Source organism: Diaphorina citri, unplaced genomic scaffold (assembly GCF_000475195.1).
Source record: "Diaphorina citri unplaced genomic scaffold, Diaci psyllid genome assembly version 1.1 scaffold86, whole genome shotgun sequence".
Classification (NCBI taxonomy): Eukaryota; Metazoa; Arthropoda; class Insecta; order Hemiptera; family Psyllidae; genus Diaphorina; species Diaphorina citri.
This window is the reverse complement of record NW_007377523.1, coordinates 326,258-349,311: the sequence shown is the minus strand read 5'-3', so window position 1 is coordinate 349,311 and position 23,054 is coordinate 326,258. Positions and strand designations below refer to the sequence as shown.

Sequence of the window (23,054 nt, the reverse complement as noted above, 5' to 3'; positions counted from 1 at the left end):
GGCACTTCAGCTGTAAATTGTATTGTCCTTAAAGACTCTTTGACCTAAAACTCAATTTTATTGCTGACAGTATTATTGTCTCTTCTGTTATTTTGAGTAGGTACTCGATTCAATTTATGGAGAGTACTCTGATGTTGTGATTTTATTGGAGATTTTGTAGTCGGTATCTGTTGCAGAGATAGCATTTACTTTACAAAGAGGCACTTCAGTTGTAAATTGTATTTGCTTCCGTGTCCTTAAACACTAAAAACAAATTCTCTTACCTTCTTTCAAGGATCCTGTGTCTGCCGCTTGTCCGGTGGGGAAAATGGTTTTCACATAAATTCCCATGATGCCTTTGGGTGAATCTTTGCCGCCCACAATGCTAAACCCGAGACCTTTGAACCCAGGACCTTTGGTGAAGCTGACGGTAGTAATGGTGAAGCTCGCACTTTTCCCGGCTCGCCGGAGGGTGCAGAATTGACTTTCTTCTTCCTCATCTTCATCTTCCTCTTGTTCTTGATCTTCGTTTTCCTCTTGGAAAGCCTGAAAAGAAGAAAGATAAAGTGGCATGTGAGAACAAAGTCTAATATACCCTATAATGCAAACCAAAGGATTTGATCAATAGAAAACAGGAGCTTAATCAAGAAGTATAATCGGTGGCATAAATTTGGAATAGAATGATTCAAATTAAAATGAGAAAGAAATCGGAAACGAGACAAAGTAACATGATGTAAATCAAAACCTAAAATCTCATTCGCACACCAACTTGAACCAATTATACAGAGAAACAATCAAATATGTACCGTTACATTTTAAATCATTTTTATTAATGATCCAATATATTCGACAATTAAAAGTTAAATTGAGGTCTGAGGAAATGTAATGGTAACACAAAAATAAAACCAGACTTTCAAACAGACACATACCCCAATTTTCGAGGTCCATTTTTTACACCAATAATAATGGATTGTGTTGAACTTTTAGTGTTGAACTTACAAATGTAATCATGGGAGGTACATTTACAGACTGATTCTTCTTTTCGCTTTTGCTCTTTTAATCTAGATCACGTTTTGTATGGTTTAATTACCTAGTTTCGTTAGTCATAAATTTAAATGTGTAAACACTAAAGCCAATCAATTATGTTCGTCACAGTTAATCTCACTACATTTTTTTTACCTAGTTTCGTTAGTCATAAATTTAAATGTGTAAACACTAATGCCAATCAATTATGTTCGTCACAGTTAATCTCACTACATTTTTTGGGGGATTTAAGAGGATTTATCAATCACAGCTGTAAAGTTAAGAATATGGTAAATTGGATGTAATGATGTCTTGTCTAATGCTCTGTATGTGTTATATAAAATGAACTGACCTAAGTTTCATGTATATTTTGTCTTATTTGTTGTGTAGCATAACAACTCGCCGCCAAAGCACTCTAAAGGAGGAGGAAACTTCAGTCTGACTGTATGTATGGTGGAACCTACCATGGAATTATTTACGATATCAACTTAACTTCAAACTTGCTACAGGGGACGCGTGCCATTTTTAAGAATAGAGGTAGGTACCCATGAAGAGGTGAATGAATTCTTTACAAGAATTTGCATTTCCCCCTAATTTATGTGGTTCAACCTGTGGCACGATTTATCAAAATTCCATTCATAAATTTAATAGTTTCAAATCCCAATTTTTAGGAGAAATGGATATGAGTTGTTCATTAGAATCATGGATTTTAGCCTGTAACTAAATGTTATCTTTCATTTTAACCATCCAGATAGTACAAACAGAGTAATTTTGTTGAGCAGTAAAGTACTATTATGAAAAGGCTAGTTGTAACTCTTTTCCTTCTGAGGCCTTGGGGCGCAATAGTCCTACTACATACTGGACTCCGCTCAATGGAATTTCGTCAGAAAAGACTCCCATTTCAATGTAATGTAATGTAACTCTTTTCACTCGTCAAAGTATCAAATTTTTAGGAGAAATGGATATGAGTTGTTCATTAGAATCATGGATTTTAGCCTGTAACTAATGTTATCTTTCATTTTAATTTCAGCCCGAAGGGGTAAAATCTATAACATTACCGATGTAGGCTTGCAGGCACATTGAAAAATTGCTTAGAATACACCCTTTATACCGCCAGAATGAGACTGAAAAGTTCTTTTACTCCTGCAGTCTGTTTTGGAATCAGTCTTTATTGAATTGAATCCCAATACCTATAGACTGAAAAGTTCTTTTACTCCTGCAGTCTGTTTTGGAATCAGTCTTTATTGAATTGAATCCCAATATAACGAAGTCATTTACTGAGTGTAAGACATGACGTATGCTGTAAAACTTGACGGCATATATGGGAGTCAAACAGAAATCTTCTGGATGATAAGCTCATACGTAAAGACTGTAATGAGACCTCATAATCTTGACCAACATCGGATAAAAATGAGTTCACAACATACAGAACACAAATCCTCAACAAAGTTCAACGAATCCTCAGAGTTTTTCACCTGACTTATTCTCTTATCTCAAGCAAATCAGATATCTAAAGCATGGTGGCTATGGCTATGGCTTTATTGAATGCTCTACTGAACTCATGCACAAAATGAAAATCATGAACCCGAAGATATTCAACAAAGAAATCAGAAGCGCTATGAATCTTGAAAGCACATAAACTTGAATTATGCTTCTTGGACATGAATACCTATACTTATACGTACGGAGATACGCGGGTAACATAGATTCCTTCTAATAGAGCGAATGTTTTAAAATATAAACTTATATGATTTCAAATAACTTCCGTTTTTCATAAAAATATGATAGGTTTAGATTAGGGTACACTGTCTTCTTAACGTCTGATAACGGTAGGTAGAGGTACATAAAGATTCATGTGTTTACAATTAACTGCATCAACCTCGTCTAATGGGTACCTTCTATTCAAGAGTCTTTTATTTTTACGGCTTTGGCTTTAGAGTTTAATGAATTTGTGTGTATTCAAAACCGATTCAGCCCTCATAGTTTGTGAAAGCGTGACTCATGAAAAATCAGAGCAGACGACTTTAGAACATAAACAACTCGTATAAAGAGCTAATAAAACTTCTGAAGGAAGTAATATTGGCATGCTTGTAATACACGCAAATAAAATTTGTCTACAGTTGTGGGATATGTCACTGGTAGGTTTCACTGAGCCAGTGATATGCGACGTTAGACAAATAAACGTGGCAGTCCTACAGGAGCAGGAGCTAAATTTAGAATAATTAGTAACTCCGGAACATAATACCAGCAAAATAGCAAATTTAAATCAAATTAAAAGACTTCATAACTCTTCTCCTCAAAGTAGAATTTCATCAGATAGTACCAAAAATCGACATATTGAACCAAGCTAGTAACTCCGGAACATAATACCAGCAAAATAGCAAATTTAAATCAAATTAAAAGACTTCATAACTCTTCTCCTCAAAGTAGAATTTCACCAGATAGTACCAAAAATCGACATACTGAACCAAGCCCCAACCATATTGTACCAAATACAGAAAGCAACCAATCGAATGATGAAATAAACTTCAGATTAGGAATCAATGTTATCGAATCTAAAGGATATGGCAGGTACAAAGTTATTGAGCCAAGTAAACAAGATAGACATAGGAGGTGGTCTCAAACAGATGATCTAAGAATTGATGAATTGAAAATTTCAAGCGATCAAATACCACCTTCTAGACCTCCAAACAAATCCCAGGTGAATAGTCCTGTCCAGTTTCAAATAGGAGGTACTGTATCTAATCATGTGGTACAAAGAGGACCATTCACATCACCTGGTGTCAAGTCAATGTCTTCATTTTCACCTGTCTCGATACAAAGTCCAGTAGAATCTATCCCTGAAGAAGAAATCAAAAGTCGGCGAAGAAACACCAGAAGCGTTTCTCCAGAATTTAAAAGAACGAATAAGAAAGACCTCAACAGAAGTTTATGTGATAGAAAAAGATCAACAAATCAACATAGAGCAAGCTGTGATCTACAGACCTTTGTTCAGAGACTTGAAGCCGCGAGATCACTAGACAAAAAGGTAAGACGTCTAAAATAACTAAGTAACATACAAATTATATTATTAGAACGTAATTTCATATCACCTACCAAATTAGTTCAGTATTCTGGAGTCCAAGCTGTGATCTACAGACCTTTGTTCAGAGACTTGAAGCCGCGAGATCACTAGACAAAAAGGTAAGAAGTCTAAAATAACCCAAGCTGTGATCTACAGACCTTTGTTCAGAGACTTGAAGCCGCGAGATCACTAGACAAAAAGGTAAGAAGTCTAAAATAACCAAGTAAAATAAAATAACCAAACATACAAATTATATTATTAGAACGTAATTTCATATCACCTACCAAATTAGTTCAGTATTCTGGAGTGTGATGGAACATAAAAGCTACTTGAATTCTTATCAGCTGATGTTTCTACGACTGAGACTACCCTCCGCTTCCTTAGTCCTGAATGAATTTTTCCCAATTTGGATCTCAACATTTGTTGGACATCAGGAAGTAGGGCAGTTGTCTTATCAGCATTGATATCAGTGTCATCTTTACTGCGTCCTCTGTAGTTTCTGTTTGGACTCCTAGAATTCCTGTTTAGCTTTGGTACAACTCTAGGAATTGATTCTTGTTCTAGTAGCAACTGTTTGTTTTGCATGTTGGATGAAGTGGATGATTCACCACTACTGCTACCACTGGATGATGTGAAGGATGAACATCTTCTTCGTAGTCTGCGCCATCTTTGTGAGAGACTTTTGTTCCAAACGGTCAGATCTATAACAGAAGAAATGAAAATAAATTAGTCAAACTATCATTTAGGTAAACCATATTATGTACATAACCAATGAAAATTAACTTTGCAATTGATATGGCACCTACATCACTTAAAAACTCATTGATCTGTAACAGAAGAAATGAAAATAAATTAGTCAAGCTATCATTTAGGTAAACCATATTATGTACATAACCAATGAAAATTAACTTTGCAATTGATATGGCACCTACCTACATCACTTAAAAACTCATTTGTTAACTTTTTGTGGAAATATTGAATTTTCATCGTTGAAAATTGTACTAGGTTAATAAAAACACAATACACAATCATATACGTTTCAAGTTCAACGCATAACTTCTGCCATTTCCAACCATAAAGTTATACATTCCTTTAGGTTAATAAAAACACAATACACAATCATATACGTTTCAAGTTCAACGCATAACTTCTGCCATTTCCAACCATAAAGTTATACATTCCCAATAAAACCAACCTTGATGTTCTTGAGAAGAACGGGCGAAGTTACTGCTAGGTGGGCGGCTATCAAACAATTTCAGGTGATTAATCTTAATGGCTTTGACTAATGATTCTCGGGAGTATTCTAATTCTAGCTTTTTAAAAACAAGAACCATAGTATTCGTGTTTGGCATAGTGCGCGGTGAACATAACAAGATAACGAGATGCGATGCGCCCCCTCACCCAATTGTATTAATTACTTCTACAAATATTTCTAAAGCTCTTACTGAAATGTGTTATACGAACTATAGTCCTACGTCAAACATTTTCAAGAACGCATACATTCGTGTTCAACAATAAAGAATTAATAATACTAGAATCCTGGTCTGTAAATTTACGAGCAACTCATTACTCATATTCACAAGGCTTTGCCTTATTCAACATCAAAAGAATATTTTTGTAATCAAAAGAATGGAAGAAATGTTTATTTGAATAATATTGTTTCACCTTTTTTCCTAAATTCTCTCAGGATAAAAACTACTTTACAGTTGGTTAGGCTTTAGTTAACAACAAGTATTTTTAGTATTTTTGACAAATCTAATATTATAATCTTTTTGTTGCCTAATCTCTTTTCTTTTATAGATTTGCCGCCCTATGGTAGTAATCATTCAAGAAATATAGGTTGGTATACACAATATGTATATTTGTATGTGTATGACTCATGAATTTCAATAAAATTATCTTTATCTTTAGACGTGCATGAATGAAGTTCGCCAGTTTGAGGGGGGTCTACAATAGTGGCTCTAGAACAATTTATCCCAAAACGGGTAGATCCGTTCATCACTTACATATACAAGCTTTCAAAGTTTCAAAATTTGTTACTTTACTACGTACCAATAACTACCATCATAGATGTTGCTGTGTTAAATTCTATGGCTTTACTTTGACTCATACCACCAACCTCTGGGTCCGAAGTCCATCGTGCTTTAGTGATTCTTTGAAACTCTGGTCAATGGAAACTCAGTAACAACGTTGAAGTTATCTTTTCAAGTAGGAATTGAACAATTGAACAAGCATGAACTAAAGTCTCAGTCTCAAAGAACACTGATACGATTCATAACTCACAACTAATCTCAAATAACTTTTTCAAAATTTGTTACTTTACTACGTACCAATAACTACCATCATAGATGTTGCTGTGTTAAATTCTATGGCTTTACTTTGACTCATACATAACACCAACCACTGGGTCCGAAGTCCATCGTGCTTTAGTGATTCTTTGAAACTCTGGTCAATGGAAACTCAGTAACAACGTTGAAGTTATCTTTTCAAGTAGGAATTTAACAATTGAACAAGCATGGACTAAAGTCTCAGTCTCAAAGAACACTGATACGATTCATAACTCACAACTAATCTCAAATAACTCTGTGTTAAATTCTATGGCTTTACTTTGACTCATAACACCAACCTCTGGGTCCGAAGTCCATCGTGCTTTAGTGATTCTTTGAAACTCTGGTCAATGGAAACTCAGTAACAACGCTGAAATTATCTTTTCAAGTAGGAATAGAACAATTGAACAAGCATGGACAGTCTCAGTCTCAAAGAACACTGATACGATTCATAACTCACAACTAATCTCGAATAACTTATGTTCATCTAATCCTCTAGTTGTTCAACAGCCAGACTGTTGCCTTGTGTGACAGATTCCGCACATAATTATTATGAAGTTCTACCTACGCTGAACTTCGCGGAGTTTCGCACTAATTAGGAGCCTGCTTTGATGTTCGTTGTGGTCGAATGTTATATTAAAACAATAGCAAAAATCCTCGCTTGTATTAATATTGTGTTGAACTATATTTCTCAACTCATTACTCATATTCACAAGGCTTTGCCTTATTCAACATCAAAAGAATATTTTTGTAATCAAAAGAATGGAAGAAATGTTTATTAGAATAATATTTTTTCACCTTTTTTCCTAACATGCTCACACTCCTCTCAAACCATTTTAGGCACCTTCCCACAGTAAAATTTGTACCTTCATATTCACAAGGCTTTGCCTTATTCAACATCAAAAGAATATTTTTGTAATCAAAAGAATGGAAGAAATGTTTATTAGAATAATATTGTTTCACCTTTTTTCCTAACATGCTCACCCTCCTCTCAAACCATTTTAGGCACCTTCCCACAGTAAAATTTGTACCCATCTGGTGTTTTTATCAATCCCTTTTCCCTCTTTTATCCAACTCATGTATGATTCAATCTATTTTCTATTTTCCTCTTCATCACTCTTCCTCTTTCTCAAATTTCACAGGGCCATCCAGAACACCACAGTATCCCTGTTCCACATCAACAATGACGGAACCTCAAAACCTATTAATAGAGGTGATAAAATCTTCCAGTGTAAATTTTCGCTGATAGTGTCCTCTGGCAACATTGTAACATTAGTCATGTCTACTATTATCATGTTAGTCATCTGTTGCATCTCTTCAGAGCCAGAATATACCGCCATCCTGTGTACCGTGCTATAGATCATGACTATTATACTGGAACACCTGTAACCTCGTATGAACTCTTGTCCTGTTCTCTCTTCCCCTTAAACTTCCCCGATGAAGTGGGTTCTCCTAGAGGTGATAAAATCTTCCAGTGTAAATTTTCGCTGATAGTGTCCTCTGGCAACATTGTAACATTAGTCATGTCTACTATTATCATGCTAGTCATCTGTTGCATCTCTTCAGAGCCAGAATATACCGCCATCCTGTGTACCATGCTATAGATCATGACTATTATACTGGAACACCTGTAACCTCTATGGTCCTACGTCAAACATTTTCAAGAACGCATACATTCGTGTTCAACAATAAAGAATTAATAATACTAGAATCCTGGTCTGTAAATTTACCTAACAATGTTTTATGTTATTTTTCATTATTAATCTTATGATTATGTAGTTTACAATGTCCAGAGATCGATAAAATGTCATTTATAATGACCACTAAGAAGTTAGGAATGTTGTTATTTGTAGATTTATTTAAATTGATTGTGTCTTCATTAATCACACATTATGGTGGGTATTATTTTCGAGGAATTTAATAAAATTCTTTGAATGTTTGGTTAACACCAAAAAATTAGGAATGTTGTTATTTGTAGATTTATTTAAATTGATTGTGTCTTCATTAATCACACATTATGGTGAGTATTATTTTCGAGGAATTTAATTAGGAATGTTGTTATTTGTAGATTTATTTAAATTGATTGTGTCTTCATTAATCACACATTATGGTGAGTATTATTTTCGAGGAATTTTATAAAATTCTTTGAATGTTTGGTTAACACCAAAAATTCTCTAAGGATAAAAACTACTTTACAGTTGGTTAGGCTTTAGTTAACAACAAGTATTTTTAGTATTTTTGACAAATCTAATATTATTATCTTTTTGTTGCCTAATCTCTTTTCTTTTATAGATTTGCCGCCCTATGGTAGTAATCATTCAAGAAATATAGGTAGGTATACACAATATGTATGTTTGTATGTGTATGACTCATGAATTTCAATAAAATTATCTTTATCTTTAGGAGGAATTTAATAAAATTCTTTGAATGTTTGGTTAACACCAAAAATTCTCTCAGGATAAAAACTACTTTACAGTTGGTTAGGCTTTAGTCAACAACAAGTATTTTTAGTATTTTTGACAAATCTAATGTTATTATCTTTTTGTTTCCTAATCTCTTTTCTTTTATAGATTTGCCGCCCTATGGTAGTAATCATTCAAGAAATATAGGTAGGTATACGCAATATGTGTGTGTATGACTCATGAATTTTAATAAAATTATCTTTATACTTCTTCGTAGTCTGCGCCATCTTTGTGAGAGACTTTTGTTCCAAACGGTCAGATCTATAACAGAAGAAATGAAAATAAATTAGTCAAGCTATCATTTAGGTAAACCATATTATGTACATAACCAATGAAAATTAACTTTACCTACATTACTTAAAAACTCATTTCTTAACTTTTTTGGAAATATTGAATTTTCATCGTTGAAAATTGTACTAGGTTAATAAAAACACAATACACAATCATATACGTTTCAAGTTCAACGCATAACTTCTGCCATTTCCAACCATAAAGTTATACATTCCCAATAAAACCAACCTTGGTGTTCTTGAGAAGAACGGGCGAAGTTACTGCTAGGTGGGCGGCTATCAAACAATTTCAGGTGATTAATCTTAATGGCTTTGACTAATGATTCTCGGGAGTATTCTAATTCTAGCTTTTTAAAAACAAGAACCATAGTATTCGTGTTTGGCATAGTGCGCGGTGAACATAACAAGATAACGAGATGCGATGCGCCCCCTCACCCAATTGTATTAATTACTTCTACAAATATTTCTAAAGCTCTTACTGAAATGTGTTATACGAACTATAGTCCTACGTCAAACATTTTCAAGAACGCATACATTCGTGTTCAACAATAAAGAATTAATAATACTAGAATCCTGGTCTGTAAATTTACCTAACAATGTTTTATGTTATTTTTCATTATTAATCTTATGATTATGTAGTTTACAATGTCCAGAGATCGATAAAATGTCATTTATAATGACCACTAAGAAGTTAGGAATGTTGTTATTTGTAGATTTATTTAAATTGATTGTGTCTTCATTAATCACACATTATGGTGGGTATTATTTTCGAGGAATTTAATAAAATTCTTTGAATGTTTGGTTAACACCAAAAAATCTCTCAGGATAAAAACTACTTTACAGTTGGTTAGGCTTTAGTTAACAACAAGTATTTTTAGTATTTTTGACAAATCTAATATTATTATCTTTTTGTTGCCTAATCTCTTTTCTTTTATAGATTTGCCGCCCTATGGTAGTAATCATTCAAGAAATATAAGTATAGGTATACACAATATGTATGTTTGTATGTGTATGACTCATGAATTTCAATAAAATTATCTTTATCTTTAGACGTGCATGAATGAAGTTCGCCAGTTTGAGGGGGGTCTACAATAGTGGCTCTAGAACAATTTATCCCAAAACGGGTAGATCCGTTCATCACTTATACAAGCTTTCAAAATTTGTTACTTTACTACGTACCAATAACTACCATCATAGATGTTGCTGTGTTAAATTCTATGGCTTTACTTTGACTCATAACACCAACCTCTGGGTCCGAAGTCCATCGTGCTTTAGTGATTCTTTGAAACTCTAGTCAATGGAAACTCAGTAACAACGTTGAAGTTATCTTTTCAAGTAGGAATTGAACAACTGAACAAGCATGGACTAAAGTCTCAGTCTTTAAAACGCCTTTATCTCTTGAACCAATAAAGTTAATAAAAAATTGATTGCACCATTGAAAAGAACACAAAATTTACTAAAAGATAAGATTCCCTGTTTTGGTAAAACCCTCCCTCAAACACAACCAGAGGCTTGAGAAAAAGATTTTTTTGTATCTCTTTAAAAACTACCATTTTTTCAATTCGATTTTTCTTCAAGTTTCCATTGAAACCCATTGAATTTCTCCTGATAGAAAAGTACCCCTTTTTGTCCTCTTTAATTTCATTATCTTGAATTTTCTAAGAAATCATTATTTACGGAGATATTAACGATACAAAAGGAGAATCCGTCAATTTCCTACGTTACTATGAATCCCTGAATACCTGTCCACCAGTTTCTTTCTATCGCCGCACCGAATTTTCCTCCAAAAACAACACGAACAACAAAATAAATAACAACTTATGTAGGTAGGTATAGATTCTACGTATACCTTTCAGAGGTGATTTCAGTGGCGGAGATTAGTTTTGACTAATCTAGAGGGATGTATGGAGGTGGAGGCTACTTTGTATGGAGGTGGTATATTGAGACACTGTAGGGTTAGCTAATTCAGTTTCTTTCTATCGCCGCACCGAATTTTCCTCCAAAAACAACACGAACAACAAAAGAAATAACAACATCAACAACACCAATAATAAGGACACCACCACCACCACCACCACCAACCAAGGCCGTAGCCAGGATTTTGTCGGGGGGAGGGGGGAGGAAACAGTACAGGAGAAAAATGCCTACAGTACAGGAGAAAAATGAAGCTCAAAGAGGGGGCGAAAAGACGGACTTACGGTAAAATCAAAGATTTGCGAAGACGGAGATTTAAAATCAAAGAATTTTGCGTGTTTTTTTTTTTTTTTTTCCTTTTTCCTTTCGAAAAATCAATCAGGAACGGAGGGAAAATCCTGAAAGCATAATATTTGGGCCATCCTGTACTTACTGTAAGGTTACTCATCATAACAGAAAGGAAGTGATCTGAGAACATGTTCCGAGGAAATCCCAGCAGATTCTACATGCGAACGGTGTTTCCTATCCTTAACCTTAGGTAATGTGTGTAGCATGATACATACCTTGTCTAATATTATCGATCCATATAGGCTGCAAATCTAACAGCCCTAACAGGAGTAAATACTGAAAAAGTACTCTGATTGCTCTGAAGCTATAAATACTTGTGTGGCAAAAAGTAGCCTGTCCATATTTTGTACTGGAGGATGCTAAATGCTAGTGGTGAACTAAGATTGCTGGGTTTTATGAGCCCTAACAGGAGTAAATACTGAAAAAGTACTCTGATTGCTCTGAAGCTATAAATACTTGTGTGGCAAAAAGTAGCCTGTCCATATTCTGTACTGGAGGATGCTAAATGCTAGTGGTGAACTAAGATTGCTGGGTTTTATACATACCTATATTTTTTTCTGTTTGTATCAACAACTATTCGTATTAAACTTATCGTACGTACAAAATCATATGATTGCCTCCAGTATAATTACTATGTATATTTTTTTCTGTTTGTATCAACAACTATTCGTATTAAACTTATCGTACGTACAAAATCATATGATTGCCTCCAGTATAATTACTAGATACGTAACGGAACATGATAAAAGTTGTCATTTAATTGCTCAGGCAAGGGTGTGCTACGATAATCTGATAAGAGAAAAGAGTGATAGTATACACCTTGGTGTGGAGAAAGAGAAAGAAAATCCCTTGAAATATTGAACATGAACAGATAATAGCAGTATGTTCATAAACACCACCATTCCCCACCCGGTTACTAAAAACCGATTAAAAATTGAATCGGCCAATTACTTTAACTCAATTAACCAACTATTCAGTATTCAATATACAAAAAATAAAAATAAATATAGTTCGTTCTTGAAAAGTTAATTGACTGTATTTAAAACTGTATGCTAAATGTGAGATCATTATCGATACAGCATTGGTTACTAAAAACCGATTAAAAATTGAATCGGCCAATTACTCTAACTCAATTAACCAACTATTCAGTATTCAATATACAAAAAATAAATATAGTTCGTTCTTGAAAAGTTAATTGACTGTATTTAAAACTGTGTGCTAAATGTGAGATCATTATCGATACAGCATTAAGAGACGTAAGGTCTAAATCAATTAGACAGGTTAATTCTAAATTAGTTAAGACAGGTATATTCTAAATTAAGAACCCCCTAACTGCTCACTGTTCACCTGTCTCGTAGGCGCGTGGCCAAATGTCTGTGGTGGTATCCGAAACATTTCTCATCAGCTCTTAACCCAGACGTAAGGTCTAAATCAATTAGACAGGTTAATTCTAAATTAGTTAAGACAGGTATATTCTAAATTAAGAACCCCCTAACTGCTCACACATATGTTGCCCAGGTTAACTGTTCACCTGTCTCGTAGGCGCGTGGCCAAATGTCTGTGGTGGTATCCGAAACATTTCTCATCAGCTCTTAACCTGGACGTCTAATAATAACTCTTGAATTAATTGTAAGTACGCGTCGTGCATTCACATCAATGCTATTGACAGACAGCATACTTATGAAACAAAACAATTGTCTCCGGTGTGGTGTGGTGGTTGAAAATGAAATACCTGGTGATTGACACTGTCCTAGGACGAGTGGTTGAAAAATGAAATACCTGATAATTGACATTGTCACTAAACAAGACTTTACAGTCCCTTTATTCTCGCATTTAACTTGAGTGGTTGAAAAATGAAATACCTGATAATTGACATTGTCACTTAACAAGACTTTACAGTCCCTTTATTCTCGCATTTAACTAGTGTACGTATTCTGTATTGTAAATGTTCCTGAACATTTAACTTAAACTAACATAAATGAACAAGTGCATTAAATTAATTAGACGGTCAAAATAGGGGTCATATGCAGAGCCTCTCAGTAGCAATTTGTAATTTATTTACTGTAAAGAGCATACAATTTACAATTTATTTACTCAATAGAAAAATGTCGCCACCAATTAAAATAGGGTGATGTCAGCATTTTATTACAGTAGTCCAAATATGTTCAAGTATACCCATTACCCAAGGCACTGACATTGGCATTGCAGTGTCTGTCTGGGTACACAAAGAGTACTGACTTGGTTCTTGATCCATAACTAAATAAACAAAGCAAATGAAATCGATCTCAAATGTAACTTGCTACCACAAAGCATGATCTCACATCACTGTGGGATTTGGTGATACTTCATGTGACATCTCATATTTATTAGTTCCTATCCCACACATCGGTACCAATGCGATGGTATATGGTACTTATTTCAAGAAAAGCATTTCACGTAGTCAGAATTGCAAGACAGTTGGAAAAGTGCTTAAAAATGCCTTTACTTTCGAAAATCCAGAGAATTTCATTATGGACGAATTTGTACCTTCAAAAAGACATAGTTCAGACTAACAGTTTAGCTGATGTTGCTAAGCAAACATGGTTAGAACTGTACTAGGTGTTTGCTTATTATGTAAATGCCCTTGAACTCTTATGTCATTTTGTAACCATCTGACCATTGGGCCAAGGCTCTGTGAGTGTCTTTTCCATATTTGGGACCCAGTGTTTGTTTATTAATTTTTTGTCACCTCTTATCAATTTCAGGACCAGTCGAGATGCCAGTCATAACCGGATGTGACCAAGGGTTGGACCGAATGGACAAAAAATCATTGATAATGCATAAAAGACTCTAATCATTATGAGTTATGACATCAAACTAATGCAGAGCTCCTGTATTTCTCAATGGTAAGTTGTTTGAGTTTCAGTACAGCCATTGGAAAAAAAGAAAAGAAAATCGAATAGACTCTATTAAATGCTGATTTATGACAATCGCATATTTTACATACGCATTTCTAAGAAAATCACTCCCTGGAAAATGATTCAGGGATCGTAAGAAAAGCAATCCCAGGGGAGTTTTCTGTAATATTGCACGGGACATGTAAAATGCTATATTACACATTGGACCAATTTATCACAGAAAGGTTGGTCCTGATCACAGATAGAGCTCCTCATTGATCAGTATAAAAGTTTAAACCATATTGGATCTCATTTTATGTGAGAATAATTTTTATGACCAAATGAGTTCACAAATATATCATTCAAATCTCACGAGAATGTCGACTTTATCGTTTCATATCGATAAAAAATGTTTAGAATCAATCAGTTCGAACCTAATAAAGTGCTAAAATGTAATATATCAATTCATATGTGTAAAAAAGGCACGGACTCTTTATCGATAGTTTAATCTGAACTTGTTTTTATCAGTTTATGATAATATATCGACTAATAAAACGCGCGGTACTTGTGAGTCAGAAATGGATAGTAGATAATATATCCCATAGTGTCATAATATGATGTGGATGTGGGGGTTTTCTGTGTTAATGGGTATGAACTCTTGTCCTGTTCTCTCTTCCCCTTAAACTTCCCCGATGAAGTGGGTTCTCCTAGAGGTGATAAAATCTTCCAGTGTAAATTTTCGCTGATAGTGTCCTCTGGCAACATTGTAACATTAGTCATGTCTACTATTATCATGTTAGTCATCTGTTGCATCTCTTCAGAGCCAGAATATACCGCCATCCTGTGTACCGTGCTATAGATCATGACTATTATACTGGAACACCTGTAACCTCTATGTATACTCAAAGTAGTAAGTGACATGGCACACCTAGCACTGATGGACTACAACAGATATAATTAGCGATTTAACTTGATTGTTAAACGCTGATGCCTCTATGTCCTTATAAGAACATTAAGATGGTTTAGAAGTAACATTAAAACAAGCGTGAACACAATGTTATGTAGGTAGGTATAGATTCTACGTATACCTTTCAGAGGTGATTTCAGTGGCGGAGATTAGTTTTGACTAATCTAGAGAGATGTATGGAGGTGGAGGCTACTTTGTATGGAGGTGGTATATTGAGACACTGTAGGGTTAGCTAATCCTCTGCAAGACATTCATGGAAAACATGGTCAGAAAAAAGGTTCTCTCAGATTTTGATACAAAGACTAGCAAAGTTTACATCCTTACTACATGGGTATTATACATATTTATGTATTTTTGCAGATAAACAGATACATACCTACAATTAATAGAAGTAGGCATAGGAAACACTTACTTAATGTCATCAATTCAACAGAAGACGCAGTCCATTCTTATCACTTAGCATTACTCCAGTATCAACTTGCGACAGTTTGAGTAAATGCGACCTAGGCACCTACCTAGTTTGTATTTGTACATACTTAAACCTAATAGACCTCGTAAATAGGTACCTTGTTTATACAACTCTATTTTAGCGTGACTATTGACTATTCTAGTTTACTGAATGACTATCACTGGTTGAATAGCCAAAACAAATTTTCACCTAAGGAATCTGCCTCGTAAGATCTAGGTCATTTTAGTCAAACTAGTGTAGGTAGGCACCTAGGCATAGTAGGTAACTAGGTGCATACGATGTCAGTGGGCATGATGTAGAACCTAGCTGGCAGGTATGTCATTATTTGTGACAGTAGGTACCTTCTTATAGGTATTAATCACCTATGTACCTATAGGTATAATCATGAATATTTGTGGTAGCTTCTTCTGCTAATAAGATATCACTTGTTTTATGAACTGAAATACGTACAGCTACAGTTATGTAGGTAGGTATAGATTCTACGTATACCTTTCAGAGGTGATTTCAGTGGCGGAGATTAGTTTTGACTAATCTAGAGGGATGTATTGAGGTGGAGGCTACTTTGAGACACTGTAGGGTTAGCTAATCCTCTGCAAGACATCCATGGAAAACACCTAATAAACTAGTATAACGAAGCTAATAGAAAGTAAAAGCTACTGAAAATAGCTCAAATCTTCGATCTTAGTTAGGAATCAGCTGAACTCCATACATAAACAGCCCGCTCCGAGGCTTAGGTGTAGGGGCTAACATCCCTAAAGGATGGGTTTAGCTTCTACGAATCTACGAAGCCACGAGATTGCATTCCAGAGTTCCGAGGCAAACAGATTTACAGATTATCAATAATAAAGAAAACTAATAGGATCATTAGAACGGGCAATGACAATTATTATAAGGAACAAAGTGTATTGTGAGTGTCCATAAACTATCAATAATAAAGAAAACTAATAGGATCATTAGAACAGGCAATGACAATTATTATAAGGAACAAAGTGTATTGTGAGTGTCCATAAATATGTAGTAGTGGGAGCAATATTGCATGTAGGAATGCAAATAAACATCAAACAATACAGAAAATAATCCATAGATTAAGATTGTAGTCGTTGGGTTTGAAAAACTGACAGTCAATATCATGAGTCAGCTGGAATTAATAAAGATTCAAAGCAAACAAGATTATGGTTAGGAAAACAATGGTGTATTATGGATGGGAAAAGCTTAGGCGGACCAGCTGGTGTAGATTTTTCACTGGTAGGCGGTCTTTGGTCAGGTTTGGAGAGGAAAATTTTCAGGGCAAGGAAAAGACAGGTTGGGTCTCCCGCGCTAGTAGATAAGCTCTCACAAGTATGGATTGCTTTAGCGGTAGGTAGGTATTTGATATAATTTTGGAGGTGATTAGATAGAGCCAGAATGGAAGTTATATAACTATTGAAGCAGTTTCCCTACATTCGGGAAAACGGTGTACAAGGGAATACATACCTATGTAAGTAGGGCATTACTCCTCACCCTACAATAAGGTAGGTAGGTACTCTACTTTAAAAGACAGGTTGGGTCTCCCGCGCTAGTAGATGAGCTCTCACAAGTATGGATTGCTTTAGCGGCAGGTAGGTATTTGATATAATTTTGGAGGTGATTAGATAGAGCCAGAATGGAAGTTATATAACTATTGAAGTAGTTTCCCTACATTCGGGAAAACGGTGTACAAGGGAATACGAGTACATACCTAAGTAGGGCATTACTCCTCACCCTACAATAAGGTAGGTACTCTACTTTATGTGTAGGGTCTACCTGGTTCAATATTGTCTAATAAGCAGAGTCTCCCGCGCTAGTAGATAAGCTCTCACAAGTATGGATTGCTTTAGCGGCAGGTATTTGATATAATTTTGGAGGTGATTAGATAGAGCCAGAATGGAAATTATATAACTATTGAAGTAGTTTCCCTACATTCGGGAAAATGGTGTAGGTACAAGGGAATACATACCTAAGTACCTAAGTAGGGCATTACTCCTCACCCTACAATAAGGTAGGTAGGTAGGTACTCTACTTTATGTGTACGGTCTACCTGGTTCAATACTGTCTAATAAGCAGGATCGTTCTTCATTAATTTTTCAGACCTCAATCTGTGACTCCCCTGATGATGAAGATTTGTCATAATTAATACACAAATACAATGTGTTACGTACTGGAAACTCTGCCATTATAAAGGAAGTAAGTATGCATTTCCATTTTGCATTGTGAGAATAACTCATCATCTGAAAACCTACTACTCTGCCATTATAAAGGAAGTAAGTATGCATTTCCATTTTGCATTGTGAGAATAACTCATCATCTGAAAACCTACTCGCACGGCAATGATATAGAATTAATCGGAAAACCTAAGGCTTGAAACGATTGAAAAACTAGGAGGAAACGCGTAGGTGCGAACATCTAAAACCTACTCGCACGGCAATAATATAGAATTAATCGGAAAACCTAAGGCTTGAAACGATTGAAAAACTAGGAGGAAACGCGTAGGTGCGAAAATCGTGCTAAAAATACGAGGAAGGTAGGTTCCAAAGAAGAATAAAATAATATTGTGTGCGGAAAATGAAAGCTTATTACGTGACACAATACAACCACACAGAAGTTAGATTATGTTGATGTCATTTTGCAAGTGAATTGCATAAAAATACCAACTTTAATATATGAACAAACTGATATGCTTTTAAATGTGTTTGAATGGTGTTAACCCTTTGAAAATAACGTACTAAAAACCAAAAATCGATTTTTTTGACATACGGCGTTTTCGCTTAGCACGGCTGAAAAGTTATCTTCTAATTTTCAGAGTTGCCTTGGTATCATCGGGTATCATGTAAGGTTGTTTGGAAATGCTCATAAAGTCATAAGGAACCAAAATTTTTTCATACTCCATTTACTCTATAACTCACCCCTCCCCTCAATAGTGGTTTATAAATAGGCTTGCCAAACGTCCCGAATTGGCCGAGACAGTCCCGAATTTCAGGGGATGTCCCGGCGTCCCGTTCAGTTTTTCATTTTGGGGCCTTTTGTCCCGAATTTCCGTTTTTGTCCCAGAAAAAATTCGGGACGCGTTTTTTAACTTTGAAAAATGAAATACCTGATAATTGACATTGTCACTTAACAAGACTTTACAGTCCCTTTATTCTCGCATTTAACTAGTGTATTCTGTATTGTAAATGTTCCTGAACATTTAACTTAAACTAACATAAATGAACAAGTGCATTAAATTAATTAGACGGTCAAAATAAGGGTCATATGCAGAGCCTCTCATTAGCAATTAGTAATTTATTTACTGTAAAGAGCATACAATTTACAATTTATTTACTCAATAGAAAAATGTCGCCACCAATTAAAATAGGGTGAACTAACATAAATGAACAAGTGCATTAAATTAATTAGACGGTCAAAATAAGGGTCATATGCAGAGCCTCTCAGTAGCAATTTGTAATTTATTTACTGTAAAGAGCTTACAATTTACAATTTATTTACTCAATTGAAAAATGTCGTCACCAACTCACCAATAAAATAGGGTGATGTCAGCATTTTATTACAGTACCTAGTCCAAATATGTTCAAGTATACCCATTACCCAAGGCACTGACATTGGCATTGCAGTGTCTGTCTGGGTACACAAAGAGTACTGACTTGGTTCTTGATCCATAACTAAATAAACAAAGCAAATGAAATCGATCTCAAATGTAACTTGCTACCACAAAGCATGATCTCACATCACTGTGGGATTTGGTGATACTTCATGTGACATCTCATATTTATTAGTTCCTATCCCACACATCGGTACCAATGCGATGGTATACGGTACTTATTTCAAGAAAAGCATTTCACGTAGTAAGAATTGCAAGGCAGTTGGAAAAGTGCACTTTTAAATGCCTTTACTTTCGAAAATCCAGAGAATTTCATTATGAACGAATTTGTACCTTCAAAAAGACATAGTTCAGGCTAACAGTTTAGCTGATGTTGCTAAGCAAACATGATTAAAACTTAGAACTGTACTAGGTGTTTGCTTACGTAGTGTCCATGCTTCATTGGGGAAGGATGTGGGTGGAGGAAGACAGTAGCTTGCAGCCAGCATGGTAGAGAAGTTCGCTTGGCATGCAGAAGGTCGAGGGTTCATTCTGACATATCATTGTACATAACTAGTGTATTGTTTGTTGTATAGTGGTCAGAAAAAAGGTTCTCTCAGATTTTGATACAAAGACTAGCTAAGTTTACATCCTTACTACATGGGTATTATACATGTGGTCAGAAAAAAGGTTCTCTCAGATTTTGATACAAAGACTAGCAAAGTTTACATCCTTACTACATGGGTATTATACATATTTATGTACTTTTGCAGATAAACAGATACATACCTACAATTAATAGAAGTAGGCATAGGAAACACTTCAACATCAATTCAACAGAAGACGCAGTCCATTCTTATCACTTAGCATTACTCCAGTATCAACTTGCGACAGTTTGAGTAAATGCGACCTAGGCACCTACCTAGTTTGTATTTGTACATACTTAAACCTAATAGACCTCGTAAGATAAACAGATACATACCTACAATTAATAGAAGTAGGCATAGGAAACACTTACTTAATGTCATCAATTCAACAGAAGACGCAGTCCATTCTTATCACTTAGCATTACTCCAGTATCAACTTGCGACAGTTTAAGTAAATGCGACCTAGGTACCTAGTTTGTATTTGTACATACTAAAACCTAATAGACCTCGTAAATAGGTACCTTGTTTATACAAAGATAAACAGATACATACCTACAATTAATAGAAGTAGGCATAGGAAACACTTACTTAATGTCATCAATTCAACAGAAGACGCAGTCCACTCTTATCACTTAGCATTACTCCAGTATCAACTTGCGACAGTTTAAGTAAATGCGACCTAGGTTTAAGTAAATGCGACCTAGGTTTGTATTTGTACATACTTAAACCTAATAGACCTCGTTCAGGACCAGTCGAGATGCCAGTCATAACCGGATGTGACCAAGGGTTGGACCGAATGGACAAAAAATCATTGATAATGCATAAAAGACTAATCATTATGAGTTATGACATAAATCTAATGCAAAGCTCCTGTATTTCTCAATGGTAAGTTGTTTGAGTTTCAGTACAGCCATTGGAAAAAAAGAAAAGAAAATCGAATAGACTCTATTAAATGCTGATTTATGACAATCGCATTTACATACGCATTTCTAAGAAAATCACTCCCTGGAAAATGTTACTGAATGACTATCACTGGTTGAATAGCCAAAACAAATTTTCACCTAAGGAATCTGCCTCGTAAGATCTAGGTCATTTTAGTCAAAGTAGTGTAGGTAAGCACTAGGCATAGTAGGTAACTAGGTGCATACGATGTCAGTGGGCATGATAATATAGAACCTAGCTGGCAGGTATGTCATTCTTTGTGACAGAGTAGGTACCTTCCTATAAGTATAATCATGAATATTTGTGGTAGCTTCTTCTGCTAATAAGATATCACTTGTTTTATGAACTGAAATACTTGCACTAGGCATAGTAGGTAACTAGGTGCATACGATGTCAGTGGGCATGATAATATAGAACCTAGCTGGCAGGTATGTCATTCTTTGTGGCAGAGTAGGTACCTTCCTATAGGTGTAATCATGAATATTTGTGGTAGCTTCTTCTGCTAATAAGATATCTGATCTTGTTTTATGAACTGAAATACTTACAGCTACAGACCTTCTAAAAACAAATTGTTCAATATTGGCATTAATTACTCAAAGGTAAATACTTGAGCCACGAATTTAGGAGTGTTGTATAGGAATAGGAAGATTATGTAATATGTATGTATATTTGATGCCAAATTTTACTTACGTCTCAGCCTGAATGTAATCCGTCGAATTATTTTGAACCGAAGCTTTCTTTGGATTTTCTTCGCCATGTTAACACAGGAATTTAGCTGTTGGCATTAATTACTCAAAGGTAAATACTTGAGCCACGAATTTAGGAGTGTTGTATAGGAATAGGAAGATTATGTATGTATATTTGATGCCAAATTTTACTTACGTCTCAGCCTGAATGTAATCCGTCGAATTATTTTGAACCGAAGCTTTCTTTGGATTTTCTTCGCCATGTTGACACAGGAATTTATATAGCTGTTTTTCTTCGCCATGTTAACACAGGAATTTATATAGCTGTTTTTTATGTCTTAAAGCTTCACTGCTCACTATCACAAATTATCTAAATCTTACTATGTCAGTGTATATTTCATAGGCTCTTTTGAAATGGGTAAATTATGTAGATATATCGGTATCTCATTTTAGTTTATTGATACCACATTCACCATAAACACAAAGTACTTATCTAAATCTTACTATGTCAGTGTATGTTTCATATGCTCTTTTGAAATGAGTAATTATGTAGGTATATCGGTATCTCATTAGTTTTTTCATACCACATGCACCATAAACTGATTTGAAGTAACCACATGAGAGATATACATGCTTTTTAATACATTAATTATTACAATAAAATTTATAATTATAAAAAAGTAAAAATAGTGAAAAATTATTTCTTGATGTAACACGCACTATACACACACAATTCCAATTCTCGTAGTTAACTAACTGGGTACTTTGTGTTAATTATTCCTCACAAGTCAGAAGTCAATGTATAGGAAGCAGTTATTTGTTTGTAACTATGCAAGAAACTCTTTACAAAATAGTTCACTGTATTGTTCTTACATATGAGGAATTTAATATTTACATATCCTAACGATGAACAAGTGAACAGGTTACTTATCAAGGATATAGATATATGTAGGTAGATAGGTACTTATTTGTTTACAACTATATGCTCATGCCAGTGTTTTTGAATTAAATAATAGGTTGGTAGTAGGTACTGATTGTTATTTAATTTCTAGGGTTCCTGTTTTTTTATTTATTTTTAAAGAAATTAGAAAATTAAAGATGATGTAATAAATTAAATTAATATAAAATGTGTATTTAGAACAAAATATGAAAGAAAGCCTTTATAAACTAAGTTAGTATTTTATTTATTTTTTAGCTCCACGTAATTATTTATGGAAAGCACTTTGGTTAGGTTTTTGCGTTGGGGAAGTCTTCACACTAAAATGTGCTTACTGATTAGGTACTTAATTTTGTTATTATTACTGATTACAATCACTGATATTGAAAACACTTATGTTCCAGAAGAAATCATTGTCATCATGGTATTTTCTGAAGAGTACTGATCTTACGTCCCAGTCAAAGTTTGAACTTTGCTAGCTGTTTATTTGCACTTTGCTATGAACAACAACTATTTATCAGGAGAGTAAGA

At 34.8% G+C, this 23,054-nt stretch overlaps 2 protein-coding genes and 1 long non-coding RNA gene across 3 annotated transcripts in view; 1 reads left to right on the top strand and 2 right to left on the bottom strand.

Annotated features, from left to right (window-relative positions):
* The first annotated feature begins 988 nt into the window (after positions 1-988).
* LOC113473708 lies at positions 989-4,177 on the top strand. The gene is made up of 4 exons (XM_026833188.1): positions 989-995; positions 3,229-3,336; positions 3,462-4,030; positions 4,112-4,177. Exons 1-4 carry the CDS (start codon positions 989-991, stop codon positions 4,175-4,177), a joined length of 750 nt encoding a protein of 249 aa, XP_026688989.1.
* Positions 4,178-4,354: 177 nt separating this feature from the next.
* Positions 4,355-23,054, bottom strand: part of LOC113473702 — a 57,287-nt gene continuing 38,587 nt past the window's right edge. Inside the window, exon 2 of the mRNA XM_026833185.1 lies at positions 4,355-4,767. Coding sequence (XP_026688986.1) covers positions 4,355-4,767 — 413 coding nt within the window. The remainder of the gene's footprint in view (positions 4,768-23,054) is intronic.
* LOC113473762 lies at positions 9,074-21,680 on the bottom strand. Its single transcript, XR_003395645.1, has 2 exons — positions 21,591-21,680; positions 9,074-9,116 (listed from the first exon to the last, which is right to left on the bottom strand). It is a non-coding gene; the product is annotated as an uncharacterized LOC113473762 (long non-coding RNA).